The 13,656-nt window shown below is 49.7% G+C and overlaps 1 protein-coding gene across 1 annotated transcript in view; it reads left to right on the forward strand.

Annotated features, from left to right (window-relative positions):
• The window catches only part of Uhrf1bp1 (UHRF1 binding protein 1), a 61,434-nt gene that overhangs the window by 40,236 nt on the left and 7,542 nt on the right, over window positions 1–13,656 (forward strand). Inside the window, exons 12-18 of the mRNA XM_041634853.1 lie at window positions 182–323; window positions 1,166–1,359; window positions 1,519–2,966; window positions 7,613–7,809; window positions 10,589–10,740; window positions 10,823–10,973; window positions 12,982–13,244. Coding sequence (XP_041490787.1) covers window positions 182–323; window positions 1,166–1,359; window positions 1,519–2,966; window positions 7,613–7,809; window positions 10,589–10,740; window positions 10,823–10,973; window positions 12,982–13,244 — 2,547 coding nt within the window. The remainder of the gene's footprint in view (window positions 1–181; window positions 324–1,165; window positions 1,360–1,518; window positions 2,967–7,612; window positions 7,810–10,588; window positions 10,741–10,822; window positions 10,974–12,981; window positions 13,245–13,656) is intronic.

Raw genomic sequence — 13,656 nt, forward strand, 5'->3', positions numbered from 1 at the left:
CTATGTGGGACCCATCCCTCAAACCTAACTGAACAGCAACTTGGGGATGGAGCAGAACAGGTGGGACGTGCGGAAAGCTCTGTGCGCCCCAGGGAAGGGGTATGGCAGAGGCACGCGTTCCTTAGGAAACAGTTGTGTCTGGGGCTCTGACACGGGCTCACAGTGAATTGTGGTCACTCAGGTTTCCACAGCCGGACAGCCAAGTAAGAAGCCATCCACTCTGCTCTCCTGCAGCCGCAAACGCCATCACCTCCCTGCTCAGGTGGCTGCCATCCATGTGCAGTTCACAGAGTATTACTTCCCAGATAACCAGGAGCTTCCAGGTAAGCGTTGTCAGCTTTGAGACCACAGTCCAGTCTCATGCGTGGTTCGGAATGTCATGTGTCTGCCTGGGGCTGGGGCTGCGGCTCAGCCGTTGATAGAGTTCTTGCCCAGCATGCGGAGCCCTGTGCTTCCTCACCAGTACCACACAGACTGATGGTGGAGATGCACAGCTGTAATCTAAGAGCTCTGGGAGGTGGAGGTAGCAGGTCATCCATGGCCGCACAGTGAGGTTGAGGTCAAGCTCATGGCGTGCAAGGGTGTGTCTGTGCTGGTGTGAGAGAGACCACAGCTGGTGGGGACTGGGTGTGTCTGTGCTGGTGTGAGAGAGACCAGCAGCTGGTGGGGACTGGGTGTGTCTGTGCTGGTGGGGAGTCCACAGCTGGTGGGGACTGGGTGTGTCTGTGCTGGTGTGAGAGACCACAGCTGGTGGGGACTGGGTGTGTCTGTTCTGGTGTGCGAGACCACAGCTGGTGGGGACTGGGTGTGTCTGTGCTGGTGTGAGAGACCACAGCTGGTGGGGACTGGATGTGTCTGTGCTGGTGTGAGAGACCACAGCTGGTGGGGACTGGGTGTGTCTGTGCTAGTGTGAGAGACCACAGCTGGTGGGGACTGGGTGTGTTTGTGCTGGTGTGCGAGAGACCACAGCTGGTGGGGACTGGGTGTGTCTGTGCTGGTGTGAGAGAGACCAGCAGCTGGTGGGGACTGGGTGTGTCTGTGCTGGTGTGCGAGAGACCACAGCTGGTGGGGACTGGGTGTGTCTGTGCTGGTGTGCGAGACCACAGCTGGTGGGGAGTCCAGCTGCAGCACTGTAGATGACCATCTTTGTGTTCTCTGCTTCCAGTCCCTTGTCCTAATCTCTACATCCAGCTAAATGGTCTGACATTTACTGTGGATCCCGTCAGCTTGCTGTGGGGAAATCTCTTCTGTCTAGATTTATACCGCAGCTTGGAGCAGTTCAAAGCTATCTATAAACTGGAAGATTCAAGGCAAAAAGATGAGCACTTGGACATTCGAGTGGATGCATTCGGGATGAAGGTAGGAACAGAGCTGGACTTCGGCAGTGTTGGTAGACACAGCTCCGTTTCTTCAAGGCTCTGAGCTGTAGTCCTGCTGTGTCCAGCTGATGAAAAGTCAGCTGCAGATGCCTACATGTCTGCTTGGATGCCTTAATCGTGTTTCATGTTCTCTCTGAAGGCGAGCTTCCCGCTGGAGAGGAGAGAGCAGGCAAAACTGCACCGTCCCCAAGCACTTGTCTTCTCCACGTCCAGCATGGCCGCCACCAACACCCGGCATGCCCCACACTGTAGCTGCCCGGACCTCCAGAGTCTCTTCCGGGGTTTTGCTGCTGCTGAGTTCTTTCGTTCTAGTTCTGGTCACTTCCCTAAGGTTCCAGGGGGCTTCAGCCTTCTGCACATGCTCTTCCTGCACCATGCTTTCCAGATGGATTCCCTCCCAGCTCAGCCTAGCTCCCTCCCTCCTCAGAGGCCTGCGGCCTCCCAGGATCTTTGGTCTCTGCACTTCACCCAGATCTCCTTGGACTTTGAAGGCACAGAGAACTTCAAAGGCCATACCTTGAATTTTGTGGCCCCTTTCCCCTTGTCCATTTGGGCCTGCCTTCCTCTCCGTTGGCAGCAAGCCCAGGCACGGCGGCTCCTTTTGGCCTCAGAGGGGAGGCTAAAACCGTCAGCCAGTTTTGGCAGTCCTGTGCGGTCTGAAGCTCTTGCTCCTGAGTCTGTGTCCCATCACAGGTCGAAGACCGAAAGAGACTTAAAAAGCTTGTCAGGCTTGACGGAAACCCCAGAAGTTCTGAGAGAAGGTGATGCCGGTGTGGACTACAGAGGGCATGTGGCGGAGCTGGAGGGTGTGGCGAATGTTCATATGCTAGTACACTCCCCTGCCCACGTCCGAGTGAGGCTCGACCACTACCAGTACTTGGCTCTGCTTCGCCTCAAGGAGGTGCTTCAGGGGCTTCAGGAGCAGCTGACCAAGGATACAGAGGCCATGACTGGGTCTCCCCTGCAGGACCAGACAGCTTGCATTGGTGTCCTCTTTCCCAGTGCTGAGGTGGCTCTCCTCATGCCTCCTGCCCCTGGGACTGCTGATGCTGACTCTGCAGGCTCGGATACCACCAGCCTCATAGACTCAGAGCTGTCTCAGTCAGAGGACCGGGAGCTGAAGTCTGATGCCTCCTCAGACCAGGGCCCAGTGAGCCCTGAGAAAGTCCTGAAGGTCAGCAGTGTTGAAAATCTGGGTGCATCCCAGGAAAGGCTGTATGATGATGGAGTGCTCCAGGACTCTGGTCCCCTTGCTCAACAGCCAACAGGGAAAAGCCATGAGGCAGTTGAGTCTCTGCAGGCCAAGAAGCTGAGCAGAGCTCAGACTGCCAGCTCAGCAGCTGCGTCGATGTCCTCAGCTGACAGGGCTGCTGCTGTGAATGGACAAGGGGAGTCCGTGCCCTTGAGGAACATTGAGGGCGACTTGTCCAGTGCTATTCACATGACCAAGGATGCCACAAAGGAGGCTCTCCATGCCACCATGGACCTCACCAAGGAAGCTGTGTCCCTGACTAGGGACGCCTTCAGTTTGGGCAGAGATCGGATGACCTCCACGATGCACAGGATGTTGTCCCTGCCTCCCACCAAGTAAGTGGTCCTCAGCTTCTCTCAGCTTCTCTACTTCTTCCTCCAGTTCTGACCACTGGGCTCAAGGCTACCTGCTGTGTGCATTCTTAGAGAAAGAATGGCTGGTGGGGGACTGGAGAGATGGCTCAGTGGTTAAGAGCACCGGCTGCTCTTCCAGAGATCCTGAATTCAATTCCTAGTACCCACCTGGCAGCTCACATCTGTAACTCCAGTTCCAGGGATTCAGACACCCTCATACAGATGTAAGTGCAGGAAAACCACCAATGAACATAAATCAAATTATAGACTGGGTGGTCGTGGCATACACCTTTAAGCCGGATCTCTGTGAGTTTGAGGCCAGCCTGGTCTAAAAAAGCCATTTCCAGGACATCCGAGGCTGTTACACAAAGAAACCTTGTCTCGAGAAAAAAAAAATTTACAAAAACTAAATTACCAAGGAGGGAAAAGGGCAGGTTGAATAGGCAGGCTTCAAGTCAGCATTTGTGGCCTGAAGATGCATAGACTGGGCGGTATCTGAGTAACAGGACCTGGCATCTGTATGCTGTCCTGCTGTTGCTAAGGAAACCAAGTGCTGTTAGTGTTGAGGCACATCCCTAGCCCAAGTACTGTGTTTGCTTGTGTTTTGAGACAGGACCATGTCTTACTATATATCCCTGGCTCGTCTGGAATGAACTTTTTTTTTTTTCCCACACAGCAACAAAATTTTTTAGTTTTTAATTTTACTGAAACAGATTTTTATATAACTTTGAGTCTTCTGGCCTCATCTTCTTGAGACTTGGCATCACAGGTGTGTGCCGTGGCACATCACGCTGGTGTAATAGCCATTGCAGTGGGTTATCTTGTAATCTCTTTAATTTGACCCCCATAACAGCCCAGTAAAGTAGCCGCAGAACTTTGCGTTTCTCACTTCCAGCTGAGGAGACTGATGCTTGAGAGAGGTCATACTCTCCGACTCACTCATGAGCAAAAGAGCTGAGCCTTTGCCCTTCTCTGTGCGGCAGTGCTGTACTGGCCTCTGCTGGAGCGGCGGAGAGGGAGAGTAGTGTTGAGCTCTTACTGTGTGGTGGTCCTATGATAGGGTGGAAGAAAATGCAGAAAGGCATAGTCCGAAGGTTGGAAAACGGTGGGTCTTCCGTGAGTTTCTTGTGCTTTTAAAAAGAAAGATAACGGCCGGGCGGTGGTGGCGCACGCCTTTAATCCCAGCACTTGGGAGGCAGAGGCAGGCGGATCTCTGTGAGTTCGAGGCCAGTCTGGTCTACAAGAGCTAGTTCCAGGACAGGAACCAAAAGCTACGGAGAAACCCTGTCTCGAAAAATAAAAAAAAAAAAAAAAAAAAAAAAGAAAGATAACGGAAGAGCCAGGCATGGTGGTGCATCCCTTTAATCCCAGCACTTGGAAGCAGAGGCAGTTGAATTTCTTATGAGTTCAAAGCCAGCCTGGTCTACAGATCGAGTTCCAGGACAGAGAAACCCAGAGAAACAAAAGGAAAAAAGAAAGATATGTGGTATGCTGAAGTCTCTTCTGGGACATTTGGTGGCTCACAGACCATGGCATTACAGTCAGGGAATTAGAGCTTTTGCCCTTTCTGTTTGTTTTGTGTATGGACGTTTTGTCTGCATAGAAGTGCAGTGCCCAAGGAGGCCAGCAGGCATCAAATCCTCCGGGATTGGGATTACAGATGGGTGTGGGCCACCATGGGGATTCTGGGAATTGAACTCAGCCAGCGCTCCTAACCACGGAGCCAGTCCTCCAGGCCCTCTTTTCCCATTTCTTTGTGGGTGTGCATGTGTGGAGGTCCAAGGTTGATGTTGCAAATCATTCTGGATCCCTCTTCCACCTTACTCAGTAAGGCAAGATCTCTTGGTCAGACCCAGAACTCACTTGTACATCCAGTCTAGCTGGCTCGCTTACCTGTCTCTGCCTTCCAAAACTTGAGTTACAGGTGGGATGCCATGTCCATTGGCATTTTGTGGGTTCTAGGGATCTGAACTCTGGTCCTCATACTTGCATGGCAGATGCTTTAGCTGAGGAATCATCTCCCCAGCTCCTTGGAGTTTTTTCTGGATGAATTGTCCTAAGTGGGTCTCTATGTAATGCCTGTGTGTATAGTGCCTGCTAGGGCAGTCAGCCATAGAAGAAAGGGAGGAAACTTCCCAGGGGTCCTTGGCGGGCTGGGGAGATGGCTTAGTTAGTATACCCAGCACCAACATAAAAGAAAGCTAGGCATCTGTCTGTAATCTTAAATCTAGTGAGGAGGAGACAGGAGGACCTCTTGGGCTTGCTGGCCACCGTTTAGAACCAGCTTAGGGAGCTCCAGGTTGATGGAGAGACCTGTGTGAAAATATAATGTGTTGAAGCATTGAGGAAGACCGCTGATGTTGACCCTTGGCCTCCACATGCATCTGTGAACACGCATGCACATGTGAGTACACATAAGCACATACATTTACACTAGCCTGAAGTTCCTGTGTCCTGGGCTCTGCCTTTAGTGTGGTAGTTACCTACTGAATTCCTGTAGTCCTGTGGGACACGCTGATACCAGGCCTCATTTCTTAGGAAACAGCTCAGCAAGGCAAAAACTTGGGAGGAACGTGAGCTCTCAGTAGTTAATGAAAGACCAATGTCAAAGAGAGCAGATGCCATGTAACTCCTGAGTGGTGGGATAAAGGCTGAAAGCCAAGCTCTTCCGGATTCTCAGGATGGAGATGGGTCAGGGAGGTGGGAGAGAGGTGAGAGAGGAGAGGATGGGGAACATGCTCCTGATGTCTTCACTGTGGCTGTCTCTCCATCTGCCCTTTCCTGGCTGTCACAGGCCTTCTCTTAGGCCACCAGCCAGCTCTCAAGTCATGACACAGAGACTAATTCTTAGTTATGAATGCTCAGCCCTACCTTAGGCTTAACCTGTTTCTCTTCATCTATGTTTTGTATTGGAGCTTTTTGCCTCTCTGTTCCTGGTTGCTCTGTGTCTGGCTGACTGGCCCCACCTTCTCTTTCTTCTTGTTCTCTCCTTGGTACTTCCTGAGTCTAGATTCCTCCTCCTACTTTTTGTCTCTGTTAGACCAATCAGGTTCCTTAGGCAGACAAAGTGAAACAGGAACACATCTTTACATAGTTAAACAAATGCAGCATAAACAAATGTAACACGCCTTTACCTAGTTTAAAACAGTATTCTACACCTGGCCTCCCAGGGAGTTTCTTTTCTTTACTTTTTAAATATTTATCTTGTGTTCATTTTAGTATTGAGTATTTTGCCTGCATCTGTGTCTGTGAACCATGTGAGCATAGCATCTCAAGAGTCTGGAAGAACGTGTTAGATCCTTCAAACCCAGAGCTGCAGGCGTCTTTGAGCTGCCTTGTGGGTGCTAGGAACTGAGCCCAGGTCCTCTGGAAGAGCAGCTAGTGCTCTTAACCACCAAACTGTCTCTCCAGCCCCATAATTAAGATTTTTTACAGCCTCTCACTTCTTCTGTAATCCCAGAACTTTGGAAGTCTAGAAAATTGCCATGAGTTTGAGACATTGTCTCAAAAGGGCACCCATCCACCAAGTTAAAAAAAAAAAAAAGAAAACAAACACACACAAAACAACTTTACAAAAGCTTTTTTAATGGTCTGGATGCAGTCTGTGGGTCACATGAGACACACTAGTGGACATTAGAGGACTTGGGGTTTCCTCATCCCCCCCTTTAGCTGTTGCCGCACCTCTGAGAGTTGGAAGGTCTTTAAGCTGTCTCTTCAGCCTTCCGCCTCATTATCTCCTTTCCTCTCCAACCCCACTGCACCTGAGTGGAGCCGGGCAGAGCTGCTCACGCCCTCCCTTGTGTGTAGTTTTGCCCTTGGACTTGTGCCCTTTTCTTCTGTCTGCTTCAGCTCTTTCCCAGTTCTTCATGGATACACTTCAGTGCTGCCTCTTGAACCTAGTATGGTGGCACAGACTTAGAACCTGGAACTCGGGAGTCCATGGTCCAGGCCAGTTAGGGCTACAGGGTAAGACTTTGATTTCAGAACCAAAGGAAGAAAATGCCTTTTCCTAAGACTCCATTCGTGATCATTTCTGCTCTGGCCCTTAGGACGTGTGTGACTTAGTCCCATAGGACTTACCTGCTTACCAGTCTTCCTTCTGAGGACGGGGTGTCCTTTCGTTAGCTTACCCCCTGCACTCTTGTCTCTCCAGAGCAATTGAGTGGAGGCTTGTGAGTGGGGCTGCGGAGGTGCTCAGCCTTTCAGAGCTCTTGCTGCTCTTGCAGGACTCTAGAAGGCTCACGGCTCTTTCTGTAACTCAGCTCCGGGAACCTGACACCCTCCTCTGGACACCTTAGAAACCACGTGTCTGTGCGCGCGCACACAGTGTGTGTCCCCACATGCACAAATCCATAAGAACGAGACTGGGAAGTGCATGCAGGTTCTTTGGCACCACTCTTTATCACCAGGGCAGTAGGTAGTTGGCCTCTTCTGTGAATGGGATGACCCTGAATAGCCAGCCTTGAGATTTAATGTTATTAGCTGTTCAAGTAGTTCAGTGCTCAGACAGCAGGTGTGTCTTCACGGTAACCGTCTGCGCTAGGGAAATGTATTAGACTGAGGCTGGGAGAGCAGAAAGGGAACGAACGGTCCTCAAAGCTGAACTGGTGGTTTTTTTTTAAACGTAGGGAAGCTGTGGCCAAGACAGATGATGGGGTGGCAGCCCCGGTGAGTGGAGGTGCTGCACGGCTCCGTTTCTTCTCCATGAAGAGGACAGTCTCCCAGCAGTCGTTTGACGGTGTCTCGGTGGACAGCAGTGGCCCTGAAGACCGAATCTCAGTAGACAGCGATGGCAGCGACAGTTTTGTGATGCTCCTGGAGTCCGGTATGTCGGAGAAAGTCACCTTCACCCAGAGGGTGTGCCTGCCCTCTCGCTGACACCCACACCAGCAGGAGTCAAGTGCAGCCGAGATAGGGTCAAATAGACACCTTCCGAACCAAAACAAAAGAGAATATTCAGGATATACGTTTTCTGCCTTTATTTCCACATCTCCCAGTTATTTTTATGTTTAGTTCTTTTTTGGGGGGTGGCGGTGGTCTCCCTGTTTTCCTGACTCCTCTAAGCGCTGGGATTACAAGTATGTGCTTTCACTTCCATCTCTTACAGGTTATTGCTTAATACTTAACATTTATTACAGGAAAATACTCAAGTCAAAGGAGTTCTTATCTAGAGCCACAAGGTTAGCTGATCAGAGTTGGTTTGTATCTGTTACTAGTGGCACGTGCTTGCTGTCTGGGCTTTGTTTTGCCTAGGTATTTTTTTTTTAATTTTTGAAAGACTTATTTTATATTTACTATGTTATTTATATTAATTTTTATATTTGTGCATGTTTAGTCTGAATGTATGTAAGTATACTTTTTGTGTGCCTGGTGCCCTTGAAGGCCAGTGGAGTATGCTGGATCTGCTGGATTTAGAGTCATGGACTGTTGTGAACTGTGTGGGTGCTGGGAATTGAACTTGGATTTTTTGCAAGAGCAGCTAGTGCTCTCACCCTCTGAGCCATTTGGTCAACCCTTGCTTGTGTATTTTATTGTTGGAAAATAACCTGAAGCTTTTTGTTTAAGGATATAACGATTAATTTAAACCTTTTAATTACATATATTTATCTATAATTATATATCTAACTATATATATATATGAGTGTTTTGCCTCTGTGCAACATATATGTGCCATGGAGGCCAGAAGAAGGCGTCAGATTCCTTGGAACTGGAGTTCCAGATGTGAGCCACCACATCTGGTGCTGGGAATTAAACCCTGGTCCTCAGTAGGAACACTTGGAACTGGAGTTCCAGATGTGAGCCACCGCATCTGGTGCTGGGAATTAAACCCTGGTCCTCAGTGGGAACACTTGGAACTGGAGTTCCAGATGTGAGCCACCACATCTGGTGCTGGGAATTGAACCCTGGTCCTCAGTGGGAACACTTGGAACTGGAGTTCCAGGTGTGAGCCACCACATCTGGTGCTGGGAATTGAACCCTGGTCCTCAATGGGAACACTTGGAACTGGAGTTCCAGGTGTGAGCCAGCACATCTGGTGCTGGGAATTGAACCCTGGTCCTCAGTGGGAACACCTGTGCTCTCTCCACTGAGCGATCTCTTCATCTTCAGACAATGATTAACTTTTAGGAATTAAACTTATTGTTTTTGGAAGTCACATACTCTTAGCTTATCAAAATAGCAACTTATTAAATGCTTCCTTCAGAATACTTGAAGAACATATTTATGTCTTTCCTATTGATACTATTACAGTTACTGTGTTTGGTGTTGCTCTAATGAGGCTGTCGGCATGCTGAGCATGGACTCTGCCTCAGAGCCCCACACTGGAGAGCGACAGATGGCCGTGTGTGTTTGTGTGGTAACAGTTCTCTCACCTGCCCCGCCCAGTGGTTATGCCCTTGGTCCACACCTGTCTATTCTCCCCATAGCACCCCTCACACTGTTCTTTGATTGTGTCTGATTATTTCCTGAATCACATAGAGTAACTGTGTGCTTGTGCCGTTGTCTCCATGTTGTCCAATGACAGGTTTTCCTGCACACTCACACACACTTCTCTTTCTTCACTGGACAATGGGATGCTTGTGTGGCTTGGTGATTGTATCTAGGCTACAGTACACACGGCAGTGCACACATTCCTTGAATGCACTACTGTTTCCTTGAGTATCGCTGGAAGTGGGGTTCTAGGCCAGTGGGAGCTCTGCTTTTGAGAGCTGCTGTTGTCAACGCCTGGACTGATTCACATTGCTGCCAACATTGGTAGGGTGGCTTTGCTTTTTCTCCACAGTCTTTTATTTCTTCTTGTTTTTTTCGAGGCAGGAGTTCTCTGTGTATCACTCCTTGGCTGTCCCGGAACTCTGTAGACCAGGCTGGTCTCGAACTCACAGAGATCCACCTGCCTCTGCCTCCCGAGTGCTGGGATTAAAGGTGTGCGCCACCACCGCCCGGCTCTTCTCCACATTCTTGCCGACACTTGTTCTTTCTTTTTCTGGGAGGGAGGGGATGGTTTTGGCTTTTTAAAAAGATGTTTATTTGTTTTTAATTATGTGTCTGAGTGGGTATGTGCTCATGAGCATATGTGGCCTCAGAAGCCCCTGGAGCTGAGTTACAGATAGTTGGGAGCCACTGGGAACAGGACTGGGTCTTCTGCAAGAGCAACCCGTGCTGTTAACCACCGAGGTCTCTTCAGTTTGGCCTTTTAATTACAGGTCTCGCGATATAGACCAGGTTGGCCTCCAACCTGCGATCCTCCCTAGGTTCTAGGCTTCCGTGCTCTGCTGGCTTGTCTCTCTGTGAATGTGTGCAAGACTCTAGGTTTTAGTGTGTGTAGTGTGGAATTTCCTTTAAGTAATTTTTTGTACAAATATTGTTCTTTGTATGTCTATCCTGTGTGCTGACTCTCTGACCTCCAGTGGGTGCTTCTGTTTACAGTTGTGTTAGATTTGATGGAACCCTGCATCACACTTTAAGAAGGGTCCGTCCTTAAGTTCATCAGCTCTCTTGTTCTCAAGTGCCCAGTGCTTTTGTTCCCGGAGTTGTTGCTGGTTTAGAAGTTGAATGTGAGCAGACCTTTCTGACCCTTGACCTCTTTCATTACCTTCTTCATGCAGAGTCTGGTCTGGAGTCTGTCCCACCAGCATCTGTGACAAGTGTCTTGGATGACACTGGTGTTCAAGGGAGCCCTGTTCTGGATAACTGTGGCCAGGGGTTGCCAGAGACCAACAGCTCGGTGTCAGCCAGTGGTGACCTCGTCCTTCACTCGGTCAGCTGCCGTGCTTTCTTCTGTGCAGGGGGAGGCTCTGGGACAAGTTGGGAATCAAAACTAAGAGACTCTCTTTTGACAGGTGTCAGTTTTGGTCCTGAAGGTGAATGAAGTGTCATTTGGGATTGAAGTTCGGGGTGAGGACCTGACAGTAGCCTTGCAAGCAGAAGAACTGGCCCTGCAACAGCTGGGCACTGTGGGCCTCTGGCAGTTTCTCCATGGACAATGCCCAGGTACAGATGCTGACCATTCCGGAAGAGTGGTGGGATTTCCTGAGGCAGGCGAGGCTAGTTGGCACTCAGCATGCTGTAAGGGAGGTTCTTTTAGTGCCGAGCTCTTGGCTCTTTTGTCTGGCAGCTGCGGGGGATTCTCCAGCGAGTCCCTGGCTAACAGAGGAGGCCTCCTGGCCTCTTTTCAGGCTTCACACTCACTGGGCAGTGTCCGTCCTCACCGCAGGTCCCACTGGGATTAAACAGGAAGAGTGTCCTCTCTTTTGTCTTGTGACTGCCAACCAAAAGCTCTGTCTGATGGGAACTTCATTTACTCATGTTCATCAGATGGCAGGGAAAATCTGGCTTATGTTATAGGCTTTGTTTAATATTTTTTAATATTTTAAGTAGATACCAAAGAATATTTAAAAAGTACACATAAAATAACAGCGCTGCAGTGGAGTCTTTTTTTTCTTTTTTTTTTGGTTTTTCGAGACAGGGTTTCTCTGTAGCTTTGGTGCCTGTCCTGGAACTAGCTCTTGTAGACCAGGCTGGCCTGGAACTCACAGAGATCCGCCTGCCTCTACCTCCCAAGTGCTGGGATTAAAGATATGTGCCACTATGCCAGTCTTCATTAACAAATCTTAAAGACTGAGTTTATTTTTCATGTCTTGCTTGAACAGATGTGTGTACACCAGGTTCATGCTTTGAGCCTGCATAGGCCAGAAGAGGGTTTTAATCCCCTGGAACTGGAACAACAGATGTTTGTGAGCCCCCATGTTAGGACTGGGACCTGTGGGTCCTCTGCAAGAGCAGCCAGTACTCCTAACCACTGAGCCGCCTCTCCAGCCCTTCTTTGAGTCTGGGTTTCATGTAGCCCAGGCTGGACTAGGAGCTGGCATGTGTCTGAGGATGATCTTGAGCTTCCCCAGTGCTAGGACTATTGTCACAACCACACGCCTGACTCAGACCTGTTCTGCTCGGCTCTCCAGGCTCTTGAGTTAGAGCAGTTCATTTTTACATATTCTGCCTTGTAGTCTGCCCCCCCCAGGTTTTAAGGTAGAATTTGAATAGCATAAAATTGTTTTGTTTCAAGTGTATAGTTGTGTAGTCATAATTACCCATGCCTGTCACATACAGAATATTAGTTGTATCCAGTACTTAATCACTTCTCCAGTCTATCCTGAATAGGCATGCGGATTGTCCAGTTTTGCTGCTTGCTTGCTTGTTTGTTTATAGACGTGGTCTCATTTATGTAGCCTGTGATGACTTGCAGTTCAGTTGTGTGTTCCAGGCTGGCCTTGAATTCCTCATCTTCTCCCTGTGCCTCCTGAGCTCACTTGCTTGTGCCACTGCTCCACCTTGTGTCACTGTCTCAAGGAGAGGTGCTGTGAACTTTGGGCGCACATGCTCAAGAGTTCCCTAGGTTTTATGTCCCTAGGTAGCGATTCTAGACCACTAAAGCGGGATGCTCCAGCTTCTCTGGGTAGCGATTCTAGACCACTAAAGCGGGGTGCTCCAGCTTCTCTGGGTAGCGATTCTAGATCACTAAAGCGGGGTGCTTCAGCTTCTCTGGGTAGTTGCTTCCCACAGTCATTCCAAGTACATGGTTCTCGCCTCAGGGAAACTCCAGATGGTTTTCTGTGGCACTGTGGAGGGCTTAGCATGGATGAGTGACAAATGTGAAGGCTACACCTAGAGGAGGAGATGCTTTGTTTGAGGTTGTAGTCCTTATGTTCAGTACTTTCCCTGCACCGTTAGCCCAGTGTCTCAAATTCAGGCAAGGCCTTTTGCTGCCCCTGTACCTTGAGGGGCGTTCTAACAAAAAGCCCGACTCAGACTGCCTGACTCCAGACCTCACCTCTGCTGTATACAGCTGTGTGACTTTGGGCTAGTTACTCTCTGTGGCCTAGTTCACACCTGTGAGGTAGGATGGTTCTGCTATGTTGGCATAGGGTTGTGTGTGCTAGGCGTAGGGGAGTACTTACACTAGTCCCTGTATTAATGTGTTTCCTCAACTCTCTTCTCAAAGGCACAAGCTTCCAGGAGTCCTCAAATCTGAAGACTGGCCGCATCAGGCCTGCTGTGGGCCTGCGCTTTGAGGTGGGGCCTGGTGCATCTGTTCATTCCCCATTGGCCACACAAAATGGCTTCCTGCGGTTCTTACTTCGGGGCTGTGACCTGGAGCTGTTCACCTCAGTGCTTAATGCTCTGGGGCCTTTCTTGGAGGATGAGGACGTCCCAGTGGTAGTCCCGATGCAGCTTGAGCTCCTGAACTCCAGTGTTACCCTCAAGGTGAGAGGGACCTTGGTGTTTGCCCTGGACTCTGTAGTGGCAGTGCCTTTCCTGTCACCTCACAGTTCTGTGACTGAGTGAATGAAGGGGGACGGGGATGGGCAGCACAGGTCCAAGTCTAAATGGGGGTAGGAAGATGGCTCAGCTGGTAAAGCGTCTGCTGCTTAAGTGTGAGGACCCGAGTTTAGATTGCTTCTCATAAGTTAAAAAGACAAGAACTTTCCAGAGTCTTGCTAACCAGTGAGCTTCAGTTTCAGTGAGAAACCATCTCAAAAATAGTGTTGAGAGAGGGCTGGAGTGGCAGCTCAGTGACTAAAAGTGCTTCCTGCTCTCGCAGAGGTCCTGAGGGTCCTTTCCAGATCCACCTGGTGGTTCACACCATCTGTTACTCCAATTTTAGGGAATCTGACTT

This window comes from Microtus oregoni, unplaced genomic scaffold, assembly GCF_018167655.1.
Source record: "Microtus oregoni isolate MIOR12 unplaced genomic scaffold, Mior012 000046F_ref0000063, whole genome shotgun sequence".
In the NCBI taxonomy this organism is placed as follows: Eukaryota; Metazoa; Chordata; class Mammalia; order Rodentia; family Cricetidae; genus Microtus; species Microtus oregoni.